This window comes from Glandiceps talaboti, chromosome 8 (genome assembly GCF_964340395.1).
Source record: "Glandiceps talaboti chromosome 8, keGlaTala1.1, whole genome shotgun sequence".
NCBI classification, from domain to species: Eukaryota; Metazoa; Hemichordata; class Enteropneusta; family Spengelidae; genus Glandiceps; species Glandiceps talaboti.
The window spans coordinates 20410874-20429326 of record NC_135556.1 but is presented as its reverse complement, the minus strand read 5'-3'; the positions used below and the strand labels follow the sequence as shown (position 1 = coordinate 20429326).

Below are 18453 nucleotides of genomic sequence, written 5' to 3'. Positions count from 1 at the left end.
TTGTCCATAAATCGGAGTTCGATAACGAAGTTTTTTTAATTTTGGTTGGCGTCACCTAACAGGATGTAGACTACTGTACAACCATCATCACCCAGTATGCAATTGCCGCGCAGAATGCGGAAATAAATAATTGCTTTCTATTAACTGAGTTCGTGCGGTTTATTAACGATCAAATGAAGTAATTTATCTTACTTATAAAAATCCCTACTATGCAAAAGACTGTTCTAACAATGCAAGAAGACAAGAAACACAAAATAGAAGGCAAGAAGCGGCAATAACATTATATTAGAATAGTGTAATCAAGGCTTTATGCAAGTATTTTCATTTGAGTAAAAAGCTTATAAACTCAGCTTGTATCAATCCCCCTAGATAAAAAGGCTTAAGCTTTTTGGTTGGAATCAGATATGGTAAATGATCGGAATTACAGATTACATAAAGTACACGTATCATAAAGTGGTATGTCAGAATTATTTTAACTACAAGTGTATGCAAATGAGGGGAGAGTACGAACTTGACCTTGTATATTGATTTGGATAAAATACTTGCTGATAGAATGTTTAATTACTTTCACTAGAAATGTAACATAAGATCAATACAACGGATACGTGCATATTCAGTTTTCTGTCGAACTCTGAATTCTATCGCGCCTTCTTCTTAATATGAATGATACTCAAATTCAAGCACTAAAAGTCTTGCTTGGCCTTCCTTTCGCCGTATAATCAAAGGTTTTCAGTTTCGGCAAAACCTACTATTAAATTGACGTCATTATTATGCAAAATCCGTACGCTTGAGCTTGGCCTTGTCAATATTGGTGACAACCCCTGCTAAAGGCTAGAAAATGTTGTGAGACATTAAGTGACATCTCCAATACTCAAGACGCCGTCATGAATGTGTACTTGACATGGACCTTTAAGCGTAGACCCTACAAGTGTAGGGTCTACGCTTTAAGTCAGTATGTCATTTACACACTATAATTACATATCCACAGCGTCGTTATTTTTGGAACCAATCACGTTAATGATACTGTGCTACAAGCAAAAAACTGTCTGACAATCTTTCTCAGACAGTGATATTTAGACATTGCATATATCAATTTCCACCTTTCAATCAACACTGCGTCAAAGCGACGTGTACGTCATGTTATTTACTGTGTTACCGCCCCCAATATAGGCATTAGCACCACGGGATCGTATGATTATCCACTAGACGTGAGGAGGGCACTTAGTTTAGTTTATTTTTATTTACTTCGAGAACATGCTCATGAAAAATAAAATATAAAACACATACAAAAGACAAAGTGAAATACGACAAAAACACAAGAGACAGTCTAGGTAACATGAACAAATGAAAGGAAAGGTTATACTGAAAGAAGCCTAAAACCCAAACACTGTCAATTACAAGTCAAAAACAATCTCTAAGGACAACAGCCATATATTTGCTATCCCTGCTGATTACAGTCGGTGATAAACAGGCTTCAATTAAAGTATTCTGACTGTTCAGTAATCTCAAATAGTTTAAAGGTGGAAGCGTCCGTATTTGGGATGTTGATATGATGGGGAATGTATATGTTCTATATAATATTACAGTATCTTGCAAAAAATAATTTCAGCTTTGACTATTTTTACGAAATAACCAACGACCAATATAGCCTTCTCGCCACATATCTAGAACCTCTAGAATGCTATATTTGCCGAGAAATCTTCTCGCGTGATAATAGTTCCAATGTGACTAAAAGATTATTTAGAATTGCGATAGCAATGTTTTAAAATACTAAACCAAACGTTTACATCCTCCTTGCCAAATAGTACTAGTTGAAAGTTTGACATAAAAAGTGAAATTCAAAAACGGAATTTGAAAAAAAAAGTAACGCACATTTAATTTATTGAAATACTTGTACATGCTTGACTGTGACGATTTAACATTCGAGAGGAAATTCTAATGTCTGACAAATTCAAATACACTTTAGAATTAATTTTGAACTTGTTTGTACTTTTTGTTGATATTATATACGACTATTTTCATGTATTACGTTTATTAGACCTATTGTTGAAGATTGAATGTATGAAGACGAAACATTCTGCGAAACCTAACCAGTAATATCCGCCTAACATGCACTATTCATCAAAGGTGAATCATGCCGCCTCCACTTATCTATGGATTAGGGTTTCAAGTTTCGAAGTTAATCCATGGAGATTCAGAATTACAACAATGAATAATGTACGGCAGTAACTCCCGCCAAGGGCGACAGACGTCAACCTGGAATTTATTTCAGTTCGTGGCAGGTATAACGGTACAACATTCGGAGGTCAGCAGAGGCCGAAAACCTGAAGATGGTTCCCCGAGGGACCGACTTATTATGACGTACTTTGTTAGTCTATATAGGTTGCATGTCTTGAGTAATGTAAATAAACTGTCTAATAAATTGTATGATAACATATGTGTACGTACAGCAGTCTTCCAAGGCTTTCATGGCAAGTACAGTCCTTTATTTCCAAGGACAGTTTGTGTATTATGAACTTACTTTTTGCAATTGCATCTCTCAACATCAACAAAATCGCAGGTATAATTTTTTCACCTGGATATGTATTCCTTTATGATTAAAACCCTAGTCTTTAAAATGCATACTTAGCCGCTACAATAGTCAGATTTGGTGTCGAAATCTGACTTGGAAGGGCATGAAAATTGCCATACTATCCTCGTCAGCAGTTTCCGAAAGAAATTCCGTTGTCATATAGTAACGCCACCGATTGACCGTGATGGGGTCTATGAAGATAGTCAGTATAGCTTAAGTAATTTGGAAATGAATACAGTTTAATAAAAGAAGCATTCCTGAAAGGGATAGATTTAAAAATCAATATACTGGATTATAAGTCAAGATTAAGGTTGTTAGTTGTTTAGTCGCCCACTCCATTGTATTTTCAGTACTTGTTATCATCTCAAGCTATTTGTATAGTATTTCTTTCTTGTGGGAAATAAATTTCAAATCGATTCAGTGTTTTTTTAAAGGATACTTCGCAGATTACTGTTCAGCATGTGTTTGGTTTTACAGACTTTGAACCACAGAGCCAATATACCGTTGGTAACTATTGTTCATCAACCTGAGGGCACAGCTTCTACGTACCTTTTGTGGCAGTGCAATATATAATACATACATGACATATAGCGACTAGTACACTATACAATCGTATTGATCATTTAGTGCTTTACTGCTAAGTAACATCGTGCATGTAATAGGGACGTGACATTTAATGGTATAGCAGAATACCTAACATCCAAATGGGTTTATAAAACAGTTCGAATTTCGATGATAAATGTTTCATAATTTCAATGTTAGTGTAGAAAGGTATGAAGCATACAAAAAGTCTGCTTTAAAAGATATCTTAAGATTGCGTTCAGCTACATATAACACTATGACTATGCATGGGGAAAACGGCGATTTTTTTTAAAAACTTTTCTGAAGCACATTGCCACCGTGTATGTATCAGTTTAACGAAGAATATATTTCTTAAATTTGGAAAGAAGAATTCGTTCATTTAGATGTGATTTAAATGTAAATACCTCTCAACCAGTTAAGTTGCCCTTCAATTTAAAATTACTACTTCTAAAAACAATTTCGTTTAGTATTTTATTCGATCTATCGTCCCCCATTCTTCAAATAAAACTTTTAACACTGCAAGGAGCATTTAGGTGATATGATTCTTTATTAATTGTGTTCTCTATGTATTACAATGTTATAAAATGTCATTCTCTTAGTAAATAAGCCTTATGTCAGCCACTGTGTATTATGATTCCGGATTATATACCCGTAGGTAAGAAGGCCGAGCATACGATGACTAAACTAAATTGAAATCCCTTTACAAAGTACACACACTATATCATGGTGATAATAATGAGTAATGTGGTAAGGCCCAAAAAATAGAATTATTTCTGATCAGGATGTCTGAAATGGTGCGACGACGGATTTTTTTTAATTCTGAACAAACATGTCACTCAGTCTACTATTTAGCTACTGTTATTTTTATTTAGTACTTTTGAGCAAGTGTGTAACTATGTGAGGCAGATGACATTTGCTTGTTCATCATTGGCTCTGCAGTTGTCTTAACTGAAATAGGGAGGGTTATTTTTGTGTTTTCCCAACGCATCTACATACTGCATAGGCTGGTCAAACACAAGCAAAACAAGACCGACGCGAGAGTATTTATAAGATACGCGCGCTGATCAGAAATAATTCTATACTTTTTTTTTGCCTATAAATGATAATTAGCTATTTAACAAAACTCGGCATCAGTAGTGTATATGAAACAAACGCTGATATATATATATATATATATATATATATATATATATATATATATATATATATATATATATATATATATATATATATACCGTGATCATTTGCCTTATATGTCTATGAATCCTCTCAATCATCCAGGTATGAAGTTAATAACGAAGTTATTATAATCTATCCTACTGGACTTGTTGTTGTTTGCCTTATATATTTATTTCTAGTCACTGACAGGTATAGAAAATGATACAGAAAAGTATATCTTATAACTGTAAATGTACAGAGAATGTAGATGATAGGAATGACACACACACACACACACACACACACACACACACACACACACACACGAGTGAATGCTTTTATTCTTAGGCCTAACAAAAAAAATTGTGGTTCCGATTACGCTCAGTTTTTGAATAGGTGGGGTAGGTAGATGTTTTTATATATGTATATATATTTCATATGCGAGTATCTAGTTCAGGTAGTTATGTGTTCCGTTGTTTTCCATATGGTCTCTGGGTTATTGATTTCTTCACATCAGATGTACAGCCATTACAGATTGAAAGAACAGTTGTATATTGTCTTTTTAAAATGATGCCAGTTTCCGCATCCATATTTCGTGCGAGACTTTTTTCACAATTTTCGCGATTTTATTTTTTCTAGAATACGTTAAAAGAAAGTTTAGGGTCGGGTAACCGGAAGCAAACAATATTTTTATTAGGTCTTATATAAAAGAATTAATGACCAACTAATATCAAACCTTTTTTAGAATTAAACATCTTGACTTAGTCTCTGGAACCATGCTACTTATATTATTTACAATGTACAGTCGGCTTGGTGTACAAAACAGTGTTAGCTATAAACACTTATATTAGTGGAATGTATGAAATCATTTTCCTCGAGATGGACGTCATAGTACTCAAATATTATTACAAATATATATAGTGTTTCTTAGTAAAGTTACATGCTTTTTTATCAAACTTAAAAAACAGAGTGAAATATTTCCTCGGGTATACACAAGAGTTAATTGATGCTGTCTTGGCGAGAATATAAATCATGAATTCAAATGTCGCCAGAAGTGAAATAATTTCATTATTTGTGGTATTGAATTGACTAGTTTAGAGTGATAGTACACGTCTTTTCATATCTATCATCAGTTTGTAAAGGTACGAATGAACAACTAAAACCATTTTAAATCGTATTAAATCATTCTTACATTGATTATTGATAACATAGAACCTTAACATAGAACCTTAAAGGTTTCAATGTTATTGATGAAAACGATCACCACATTTGAATGACGTCATTATCATCACTGATGATTTTAATGACGTCATCATCATATTTGAATGAAGTCATAAAATTTGAATGACATTTGAATGACGTCATCATCACATTTGAATGACATCAAAATTGTAATCCCTACTGAGTTACTCTATGCGTTCTGCGTTAGCCCCCTTGCGTTCGTATGGGAACTTCTCTTGGTAATGCTCTGTCGAAAAAACGCAAATTCAGTGTTCAGCGTCTGTATTGGTGTGCCCTTGTCGGTAGAAATTCTCGAGCGTACACAACACACTTTTGTCGTTCGTAGTCTTGCAATAGCTTCCTCCACGTCTTGTCAGTCCTCAGGAGGTTCTTATTACCTGTAAATTAATTGAATTTTTTCCGTTAATTTTGTAATTATTTTCAGCCTCTTAATACGATCTCCTGCTACACAAAGGATACGACTGTTGAGACTGTTATTATATAGTCGGTGATGCAATGGACATACAGGTATCACATCCCTAACAATTTTGAACTCTAACGTAACAGGAACAGATATGCGCCATCTACGTTGAGCATTGCCATTGGTTTAGTCATGCGTTTCTTGAAAAAAAAATGGAAGCATTATCACACTTTGGTGCAGAAAGTTGACAAATTATGTTGTGTTGATTGTTTTCAATGACAATGGTAAGATCGCAACTCATATTCTGCCCTTTACTCACAAATTACTTGATGTTGTAGCCTTTCAATCCTGAATTCACAGGACTTGGGTATTTCCATTATAGTGCTTACCAACAATAATAAGACCTCTTCGAGCCCTAGTGATTGCAACATTGATTTGATGGTCATCAGTCACGAATCCTAAATTCTTGTTCAGCCATCCTTTAGTAGGCGATTCCTCGATCTCTCTCCTTGGTAATGAACGTACCGTGCTCAATACAACGTAGTCTTTCTCACTCCCTGATAAACCATAAAGAGAGTGAACTAAGTCATCAAACTTAAAATGTTAAACTGGGAATACATTCCTCCTGTCTTATCCTCTACAACTTATAATTTCTTGAATAACGTTTTTTCTCAAAGCTGCACTGCCAGCTGGATGGAACGGGGTTTTATATGTTTGGTTAGGTACAGTAACTTACTCGTAACACCTTACATTGTGAACAATATCGCATCACCTGTGGATAAACGTATTTTTGTGGCTTAATACACGATAAATCAAATCAAATTGATTTTTGGGTCCGCACCCAAACATCGGCGCCCTCAACGGCGTTCACGATTTGAACCCGTTTCTCTACAGCTTATGGATAATATCGTCTACTGGCTGACTTGTACAATGTCTAATTATTGGTGATCGAAAAACGATTCTGCAGTTACACCAATATAGTTTTAACATGCATGATGACAGATTCAAAATCAAGCGTTTTCGCTCAAGATTTAAACTTGCAACTGCACTACCTACAGATAATATAGACAATTAGTTAACAAATACAATGTCTTTTTATAAATAATTGAACAATATTTAGTGAATAGCTCGTTAGTTATTTGATAATAAAATATCTCATTTGCAGCTCGTGTAGGTTTAAATTTTGTGGTGAAAACATTATGTTCAAACTGCTTCTACAGTCACATATACTTAGCACATTTTCCTTCTGGCCCTAAGCTGATACATTCCCTACAACTTTTAGTATGGTTACTTAGCAACCAAAACGTAGTCAAGAAAATCTATGTTATCAAGTTTCAATGTGGCACTCTGAGCAGATAAAAAATATACGCCTAGCGGCTATGTGTATCTAAAGAAGACAATCCATATGTACATAAATAATATACGACATCGTCATAAAATATCAGTAATACATTTTTGAGAGAGATAAATATGACATAATCTATAATTCCTCCAATAATCCTACACTTAGATTGAACTGGTCATCTACACTAAGCTTTATCAGTTGAAGTAGACTACCATAGTTAGACCCTTAGCCTTAATAATAGTATATAAAGTGTGTATTAGTTGTAACACTTGGTAAGTGAAATGTCGCTGAATTCGATGTAAGAAGCATTCCCACTGTACACATACTAACACAGTAGGGAGTCTACGTCATATAGACGTAATATATTGACTTGTTTTCGCTTTATCAAAGTATCTTGGCATATGATTTTAAATGTAAGAGTTCAACACACATGTACTAGATTAAAATAGTGTTGCATTCAGAACTTTTTTCAAACAGATAGAAGTGTCATATTCATCGGTTGCCATGGAAAACCAACTTTTGAAAGGTAGCTGTGTGTGATTTCTTGAATTCACAAGTGCAAGTCTTACAAATTTCCCGCAGTCTGAATTCAATACAGGACTTTCATCATGACAAAACGATACTGTGACATAAGTCGCGTGCAAAAACTTCAAAGCACCGTACATATGAGTATTTAAAGGCAAATGCCTTCCGATTTGTATACATATGATATTGTAGATTCTCCGAGTTGTCAGTTTGACATTTGGAGCTCTCAAAACGCGTCCTTTTAGGGAAACTCGTTACCGAATATTCCACAGACAATGCCATCAATGGGGGTTGATGTTGAAGTTTAGTTCTTACCTTGAGATCCTATAACTGAACTGACATCAATATCCTTGAGTCTTACTTTGCTTTTCAGTTCCTTCTTGATTTGAGAACATTGTGCCTGGTACTGAGACAATACTTGTATATGGCTGCCATATATCCCATAATCTGACGTCAATGATGTCAAAATACGAACCTGTTAAGATAGATAGATTTGTTTATAAATCCATGCAAGGCAAAATTTAAAACAAATGTAACTTTGTTTCTGATAACATGTCTTCAGAAAATAGGGTAGTTAGATCAGAATTTTAATTTAATTTAATTTAATTTTTTTATATAAATCCCTTCGACCCAAATATAAGATACTCGTCAGTCACAATCTTTCCAGAAGAGTAAAGAAGTAAATATAATGAAGACAATTTTTCGTTAGGTACATGAACACGTTATGCAGACTGTACTATTATTATAGTCTAAAAGACCTGGCTTCTCTCTAGAAGAAGTGACTACAGATGAGACAAAGGCATGAAGGTTTACACAGAAATAGAAGTAAGTTGTTACCATTTTACCTTTTTGCATGCAAAAATATGTTTATGGTTGGGCCTTCAACTAGGGTCGGTCGGGTTATTGGAAGCACACTATTTTTTAATGTGGCATAATGACCAATGTTTTGCTTGGGTACGATATTCTATTATAGCAAGTGATTTGAAGTGACGTGTTTGATGTTACAGTAATACGATGTTACAATTTGAATTGAAATGATTTGATTTGATTTGAAATGATATGATATGATATGATATGGAGTGATGTAATATTGGTGTACCATACCTGCGTCGATGATATATGATGGAAGACATTCTTTTCAGAGAGTATGTGTATGTTGTATTTAGTGATGTAGATCTGTAGTCTGGTGTAATCCCAGGCCTTTTAATAGTATTTCTGTTGTTATAATAAGTTATAGCAGGTGATGCGAACTGGTTTAGTAAACAAGTGTGATGTGACAAGATTAATGAAAGATAAGATATGACGTCACATGATATACAATGTCATTTGATACAAGAGGATATAACATGACAACATGCATGTAGCACGACACGACACGACACGACACGAAATGACTCTAAACGATATCATACGAAGCAATTTTATGTTATGAATTTTGCGTTAACTTCCAAACATTCCAACAACCTATATTTGGTTTTTAGTCTTTTAACATGCGCTACTTACAACATCTTGAATTTCTTGCATGTTTTTCTTTGACTGTTCACTACCTTCCTCTGTTGATACAGTCAGGGTTTCTTCTCTTCCAACACTGTGGCAAAATACCACTGGATGCTGTGGTCCACCCGGCCAAATACTGTTTAGTTTAGGAATGGTCCTTCTACTGCGGACTCTATCATCAGTTTGAAGTTCATTGTCATAAAACTGTTTGCTTGGAAAATTACAGATGCATGGATGCTGAAAACAACCAAATAGAGCACAATTAGTGTTCATGTTATTTTATTCTCAGTACGGTGATCTGAAAATGTTATCTTCGCATGATCTGTACTTTTGGGGAAAGTTGCAACTAGAACTTTAAATTTATTTTTGTTTCGTTCTAATGTAATATTTATATATGTCTGTGTCTGTGTCTGTGTCTGTGTATGTGTATGTGTGTCTCTGTGCGTATATAAGTGTGTGTGTGTGTGTGTGTGTGTGTGTGTGTGTGTGTGTGTGTATTTGTGTTTGATGATAACTTCAATTTCGTCGCGAGGTCTAACAGTCTTGTAGTGCGCCCTCCATAGTACATAAATACAATACGCACGTTTTTACAGTGTAGTACTAAATATCCATGTAACTCTCAGTAATTGCACTGGAGCTAAAGAACTCCATAACTATTTCTAACACTTACCATTCTATACTGTATCTTCAACATTTCGAATCGTTTTTCAAAACAGTACCGTTCCAATAGAGATATTGCTAGGCCAAGTTGTTTCGATAAGTTGTGAGGTACGATTGGTTGAAGTTGACGGTGGTCACCAATCAGAACAATTTGCTTCGGATTTGATCTAACCAACGGCACCAGTGTCTCTGGTTCTGTACACATACCGGCTTCGTCGATTATACATTGCGATATGTTGATACCAGCAAGTCTCTTACTTGCTGCTTCCGAACACGTACATAATATGACATCACAGTTGCCTAGGATGGCTTTTTCTGCTTTGAAAATTAACCCTCTGTATGCCTTGTAATCACTTCGTGATATCGATCCACCATTTTTTCTGAACTGTTTTTCCATATCTGTAATCCGTTTACCATACGAAGCAGATGTTCGAATCAGATGATGGAGAGCTATATTGCCGTGAGCTGGATTGCTTTCAACACTGTGGCGAGGTCTACTATGTAAATTACCTCTCCATCCTGGCAGCGGGAAATCTTTGGCTTCGATGTTCTTGCTGTACATACGAATAATTTTCAAGTCGAATCTCTTTAAGTAATCTGTTAATATAAAGGTTGTTTCATTGCATAGGGCAATTGTACTTTTTAAGCTCACGTAAATTTAGTTCCAGGTTGTCATGGAAGTGCTTTTGGAAAATAGAAACGCGAAAATAAGAATTTGATAAATCACATAAACTGAAGCACAACACAACATAACATACACATGTGATACACAAAGACCAATAAACTAACCTGCAGCAACATCAACTGCTTTATTTGAAGGCGCACAGTGTAGTACCCGTCCATCATTTTTACCGTCTCTCTTGTTTGTTTTAACAAAGGCATTTCCCAGATTAGCAGCTGTATACGATTTCCCAGTACCTATCAATAACATGTATGTAAAAATATAAGATAAGTTAGAGGCAAACATTAGGTCAACATTTTGACAGCTAAAGGATACAATAAACTCTAAGCTTATGCTATTAGGGAGAAAGCTATGTTGACAAGATTGTTATGTCCTCTCATTGATGTGGTCAATTTAACACTTGATGATAACTGAATTCGTAATCTTTGACTTTGTGTAGACGTATTTACATGCACTAGTTAGTGAAGGTCTTAGTCTAAACTACTTTAACGATCACAACTAAATTAATCCTTACCTGGTGGACCTTGAATGACAGTGATCTTTTGTTCCAACGCTTTTTTTATTGCCGACGCCTGATCTGGATTTAGAGATGGTAACCCATCCCCTCTCTTCGAAACAACTGAAAGAAGGATTTGCCTCACACTTTGCTCACGCACAACTGTCAAACAATAATAAGTAGTTAAACAATTGTGGCTTCTAAGCTCACGAACATTATGATTATACAACGGTGATGAGAATATTGGTTATCATCGATTTCTGACAATATGTTTAATTGGCAATTAAAGGTATAAAGTAATTATCATTCATCTCAAAAACAACTAATGTATATGGCATACACACACACACATACATACACACACACACACATATATATATATATATATATATATATATATATATATATATATATTATATATATCAGATTGATACTCACCAAGTAGCAGATTGATACTCACCGAGTTATATATATATATATATATATATATATATATATATATATATATATATATATATATATATGTTTTTATATGTATATATATATATATATAATATATATATATAATATTGAAAGAGTTCCAGAACTACCAAAACTATATATATATATATATATATATATATATATATATATATATATATATATATATATATATATATATATATATATATATATATATATATATTATATATAATGTTCAGATTCCCCCCATGAGTCTGAAATTAGTGTATACCTGAATTTGAGTCCATTCTTCCGAGACACGTGTCGACAACGAGCTCTGAAGCATCATCCAGGTTGAGAACAGCTTCTTCCATTCTCCTGTAATCACATCATACTGTCTTACTTTAGTAGCATATAAGAGAGCCTTCAGTAATTGCAATGGGGAGGGCCAGGGGAAATCAAGCCCGGTCTGTGACATAAAATGTGAATCATATTTGATAGAAACAATCCTGCAATAAAATGTTAAGCGTCTATCAATGAAAGAAAACAGCAGGAATAAAATACTTTAAAAAAATTATAATGTTGTTGCTTCATTTCGAATTCATTTTGAGAATCATTTTCCTGGAATACTTTCAATGAAACCGGTTGATTGTGATAATACAAACACGTATTTTATCATTCAAATGTGCTAGATTGCCATTCGTATTCATTTAAGGAACACAAGGAGAAAAACAAATAATTACCTGTATGGTATTGACTTTTGAACGATTTCAACCACACAGCCCTTAGTGCAGTGAATTTGTGATCTTAACCGTTGGCGAAGAAACTCCTTGTTGTCTTTCAGTCTTACATGGATAACCATATTCTCATCGCCGCAGGTCTTATTATGCCCTCTTTCGTCTACTTTTGTAACAACACAGTGGCCAATCCATCGGAAGGTTTGGTCGACGAAAAGATTGTCCCTCCAGTTCGAGGTCGTTGCCACTGTTTCATCGGAAGATTGCTGGTATCTTACACACACATAATCGTCCCCATACTGTGTTTTCGCATATATTTTGATATCCCTGCTGTCACAGAAGCCTCTGGTCAAAGTGAATCTTCCCTCGATTCCACTTCCTTGTGAAGACCATTCAATATCCACATTCTTAATCGAATAGTTATCATAATGCCGAACAGCGGCATCGGCTGAGGACATAGAGAGCAATGGTAGCCATGTTTGTTGGTATTCGCCTACTTCCCATTCTTTTCTTGATGAGAGACTCGGTACTTTATCCTCGGCAACTTCAGAGAAACAATGTATAGGATCACGTCTATGAATACAGCAGATATCGAATCCTTCTGCCACTTGAAGTAGGTCAATACCAGGAGTCATGAAACCCTTACGGAACTTCATACCAAGCTGAATTTGCAGCGTGTCTCCTAATCCAAAGCTTCGCTCGAACTGGCATGGATCAATTCTGTTTCTCTTGTTGTCTTGCACTTCAGACGTGATTCGTTGTGGTTTAGTCATTGGCAATTTAGTTTTCAGTTCATCCAAATCTTGGAAAGATTTCTGGGTGTTCTTTTCGCGACAGTAAAGTACAGTTGATGTTACTTTTTCCCATTTCCGTGAAGTAATAGTAACACAGTATTGATCTTTGTTGAGAGAAAGCACCTTCCTTTGTGCACCTACTAACGTAAAGTCAGATACATCAACTTGGCAGTCGTACATGTGTTCACTCCATTTCAACTTCAACTGCTGCTTTTCCAAATCCTCATGCGGTTTGTCGCAAACCTTCAGCATTGACAGAGTTAACTTCCTATCATCAGCAGATAGCTTTGTCATGTGCATAATCTGGAAATTCAGAGCCTTCTCATTTGCTTTCTCCACAACAGCATAAGCCTTTACGGGATTTTGCTGTAACTTCAGAGCCAATGATAACTTCTTGCAATCTTGGGCAAAGCAACGTTGTTTGTCTTCTGTCTGGTTACACATAGAGCACAGTCTACTGACCTCGTCCTTGTCGTATGGGGCTTGTGCGTTTTGAATGCCAGCAATGACAAACCTCTGAATGACGAGATCTATGTAACGTCTGATTGGTGAGGTGCATCTGACATACCCATTAGTCTTCAGCCCAAAATGTTCACTCTGTTTCTGTGGATCAGAACAGGTATACTCTGCCCTTTCTTGAATTTTGTAATAATTCATCAACATAATAAATAGCTCTGGGTGGTTGTTATCATCACAAACAAGTTGCCTTAGCATCTCTTGATCACTGCATTCTCTGTCACTCACCAATTTATCTAACAGGGAACTCAAAATTCGTATGTTACCAGAAGATTGTCTACCAGGCCCATTTTCATTGGAGATAAGCTTTGCCGACATGTTGACACTGCAACGAAGGAACTGACCGAACTGTCTAAGAAACCACTCCATTTCTTCCTCACGTGGTTTACACTGCCTTCTCAATGGCGTGCAATCTGGAAATCTTAGCAATAACCATTCAGCTACATTTTCATTAGCCAACACCATCATTTCTTCCACAAGGTGATGGGCTTCGGTCGCTTTATCAGTATCCCCGCCATAATTGCAAGGTTGAGCTAGGAAGTATGCCTTTCCCAGCCTATGTCTTCGTCTATCTTGTGCTAGTTTGTGTAGAATTCTGAGCTTCTTTTCCAATTCTTTAGATAACTCTGTCTTTGGGGTAGAGTCTTCAGAAATTACACCCTGTACTTCTTCATAGGAAAGTCGATGTTTTGATTTGATCAATGTCCTCTTGACTTCTGTATGTTGATGCACTACATTCATGTTGATGTCCAATTCGAAGAAGAACGAAAGTGCACGTCTGTCCTTGTTTTGCAGTAGACTGCAAGTTTCTGTACTTAACCAGCTCGGTAACATATATATAGGCTTGCCATCTGGTGGATAATAGGACGTTCCTCTCTTGAATGCAGCCCTATCCAACTCAGAATCTTGTGGAACACGTGACGCTACGTCTGCAATATGTACTCCTACTCTATAGTTACCATTATCTAACTCTTCAATACTTATAGCATCGTCTAAATCTTGCGATTCAGGAGGGTCGATTGTAAAAGTAAGTAGGTTTCTGCAGTCTTCATACTCATGTGTTGTTGGCACGGATTGCACTACTGGCTTTTCCAAAGCACCGTTAAACGTATCCTTTACACCATACTTAGCTCTGAGATACTTGAGACCTGATGTGAGATCTTCGACACCCTGGAGTACGTCTACCACTATGCACAGTGGATATCGTTTGTTCACATCCCAATTCAGAAACCGTGTTAAGAACACTATGTGTTGTCTTTCATCATTTGATATCTCCACCATCATTTTCAAGATAAAAGTGTGTCCTGGTTTGTTACTGACTCTGTACATTGGTATGCAAACGTAATTGTCATCACTCTTCTTCCAGCCTTTTCCTTTCAGCCACATCATCTTTGGAAAGTTGCCATTAATGGGGACCATCAGATTATCACTGTATTCGTCAAGAGTGCAAGCAACTTTCTTCATCCATGGTTCTTCAGCCCGTCTGATTATACCCGCAACTTTACCGTATCTGAATGGATTGTTCTTTCCATTTAAATCATCAAGAGCTATCTCCCTTTCATCAGCATCATCTTCCAGCAGTTCAATAACCACATTATCTAGGTTTAGTGCTCTACCTCTGTCAAGTTTGGTTGGTATGCGTATATCAAAGTCGAGGTCCTCACAGCACGGTATTGCCTTATCCTTATCTTGCATTCTGCATTCCAGTGTACAAAGTTTATAGATATCTGGACTCTCTCGTAAAAGTCGTTCGAGTTCATTTCTTGGAAGTTCTTTTATCAAGGCGTCCTCATTTTCAAATGCATCAAATTCTTCGTCAGTATATGGGTTGTCTGGCGGTTCATCTTCGTCAGAGTTATACTCATCACTGTGCTTCTTTGGAGACGTTTGTCGACCTTTGACCGAATGAACTCCCCTTCTGCCATTTATTCTGTAAATACGCATTGTTGCAGTAAGTATCCATGCAGAAATTCTTCACTTATAAGTGTAAATTCAATTATTATTATTTCATCAAACATCACTATGTTTTCTCAAAGGTTGTGACAATTCTACCGGGGTGATCTGCTCATCAAAACATTGTGTAAGCCATATAAAAAAACAAACAAACGTAGTAATTGCAAACTTCAGATACAGGAGATATTTGAAGTTAATGATGTATGTATCCAACTGATCAGACCAAATGTTATACTCATTTATAGACTTTGTATGATACATCCGCATCAGATTTTTCTATTTTTATAAAAAAAAATTAAAATGAAAAGTACGACATTCAAGTAGGAAAATACTATTATCAATAGCACTCAAACGGCCAATACAAAACAGTCTCTAAGTAGCAATCCGACATTTTACCTCTTTATAGAATTTGTACTTTCGTGTGGTGGATGACCATTTGTAGTTGATTTGGTTTTCCTTGGGGAAGCTTTTCCAAGAATATCCGTAATTCGTTCAGGTGTGGATTTTAATGGGGGTCCATTCACCACTACAGGATCGGAACAAAATAAACTGGGTTTAATTCATCAAATCAAAGACTGGATACAATGTATGTTTGCTATCGATAAATGAAATCATCAATATTTATTTTCCCATAGAGTTAACAAAGTATATATGGCCACCATATTGAATTCTAAAAGGCCACCATACTGGATTCTAAAATGACTAAGGTTTGATAACATTTTCACCTCTATTTCAAAACTGACTACAGTGTTCATGACCACCGGAGTTTTTTATTGGTTTTAAGTGAGAATATGATGGTGTTTTTATTAACAAAGTAACAGTAATTATTTCCGAGGCGCTTTTCACAATAAGGTCGTGTAGGGCATAATTGTCATGAATTAAACATGGTATGACAAATTTTGTAAAGATAATACATATATTGGAAGTACTAAATTATGAAGATATATATTGTGTTTAAGATATTGTACCTTGTAGTTGTTTATATTCACATCTTTTGCGGTATATTCTTTCCTTGCTTTCACCATTCAATGAACTATTCTCTAAAACAGAAATGAAACAATAAATGGTGAACTGGGCTCGAAATAAGTACATCAGATGAAAAACTGAAAAGATAATTTGGTCACAATGTTGAATAGACTGAAAAACTGAAAGATCGGCCGTTGTGGGCACCCTCATCATCCATTTCCACAGGGAGACGAAATGATAACGACAACATATGTCACTGTCTAAATGTTGAATAGAAAGGGTTTGTCACTTGATGTGTCTTGATCTGACGTAATAGGAAATATTTGAACGATGGCATGTGAATATAATCTTGTCCAATATATGAACACAAGCAGTGTATTGATTTACACTTTGGATACAAGCTACTGCTAACTTAACGACTGTTATTTCACCATGATTAATACAACGACAACATTTTGAATAATTTCAATATATTGTGAACACTGACAGACATCAAAAGATAACACTTTTCGCGTGATTCATGAGCTTGAGATGTTGTTTAAAGAGTACACACATCATGTGTTGAAACAGACTAGTGGTGTATATAATAACGAGCACTATTTTCTATAAATTTGCTGTAGTACTAGTAAGTCAACTTACCCTTCACACCAATGGAGGCTGATGACGCACCACCAGTCGAAGTGTCATCTTCTGTTGTTGGTAAATTATCACATATCTTTCCATCAGCTGGAATGTCTAAGATAGGAATTATGTAACTTAGTCACGTATACAATACTATCCAATGCTTTCAAATAATTCTCCTTGTTTGCGTTTTATAGGACTGACCTCAAACTAGTGAATGCCCATGTTTGTTATGTTTTTAAAATGACTTGCAAGCGATCCATTCGCTGTTTAGATTGCGATCGACGTACTTTTTTTTTCAAATTAAATAAATGTAAAAAATTTCCATGCAACAATGTACGAGATTACATCTACCGATTAACCAATTTAAACTCTGATTTTAAACAGAGTTATTACCATGTTCAAAACACATTTTTTGAAAGTTCACTAACCTCCAGCTAATCCGGGCATGTCACTATTTTTTAGATATTTCCTTCATATTTCGATGAAAAGGCTGAGACTTAACTTGCTGTGCAGTATAATGCAAGCCTTGTAAATAATCATTAGAAGATATGCTAAACTTAAGATCATTAGACTATCTGCTCTTTATTGGTTTTCGTTCTAAATACACGTCTCAAAACGATGATGTAGACCTTCCCAAACAATATGATACAATATACAATATAACTGTCTTTGCAATATTTGCATGTGTATTCATCCTTAGTTCAATACTTACTTATTTTGATTGCAGATGTTTCACGTGGTGTCACATTCTTTTGCTTTGGGCGTGCTCGAGCAGCCCTCCTTTCCTCCTCATTTTTGCAATGTTCACTCTGTACATAGAATTCAGGAGAATGTTTTCGTTTATTGACGTTACATTTGTCCAGGAGCCATATCTCTCACAACTAATTATGTATTTTAAGGTGCATTTCAAAGTGCATTATGCAGTCGAATTATGGAATACTCATTACATTGAGTGCTTTTCGAGTTACGTTTAATAACCATATATAACATTACCTTAGTAATATGTATCAGCTCTGTATATGTTCTCCGTGTAAAGGCATTGCAACCAACACAAACTTGGATTACATGAAATGTATGTTTTAACAAACTTTCAATGTGTCATCCAAGCGACATTTACTCTAAATGTTGATATGATTGTCCAACTTGAGTACAAGTTTCCACTCACCATCAGTCTATGTCGTTTTACCAACTCATCTTCTAAACCATCTGTTTCCCAGTTCAATATATTCACTTTGATGTATTTGTAGAGTTTACTTAAGATAT

At 35.5% G+C, this 18453-nt stretch overlaps 1 protein-coding gene across 1 annotated transcript; it reads right to left on the bottom strand.

The window, feature by feature from the left end:
* Positions 1-5282: 5282 nt before the first annotated feature.
* Positions 5283-18358, bottom strand: LOC144439331 (3'-5' exoribonuclease HELZ2-like). Its single transcript, XM_078128612.1, has 14 exons — positions 18308-18358; positions 17903-17999; positions 17206-17301; positions 16569-16640; positions 15997-16126; positions 12344-15577; positions 11893-11978; positions 11178-11321; positions 10771-10899; positions 9992-10578; positions 9328-9558; positions 8140-8299; positions 6344-6511; positions 5283-5931 (listed from the first exon to the last, which is right to left on the bottom strand). Exons 1-14 carry the CDS (start codon positions 18356-18358, stop codon positions 5807-5809), a joined length of 5310 nt encoding a protein of 1769 aa, XP_077984738.1. The 3' UTR covers positions 5283-5806.
* Positions 18359-18453: the final 95 nt, after the last annotated feature.

Excerpts from the sequence above, each read along its gene's own strand:
- LOC144439331 (XM_078128612.1), bottom strand. The coding sequence starts at position 18,358 with ATGGTGAGTGGAAACTTGTACTCAAGTTGGACAATCATATCAACATTT. Across the intron at positions 11,322-11,892 it reads AAGAATGGACTCAAATTCAG|TTGTGCGTGAGCAAAGTGTG; the intron begins GTATACACTAAT and ends ATTGTTTGACAG. Across the intron at positions 8,300-9,327 it reads TGCAAGAAATTCAAGATGTT|GTTCGTATTTTGACATCATT; the intron begins GTAAGTAGCGCA and ends CTATCTTAACAG.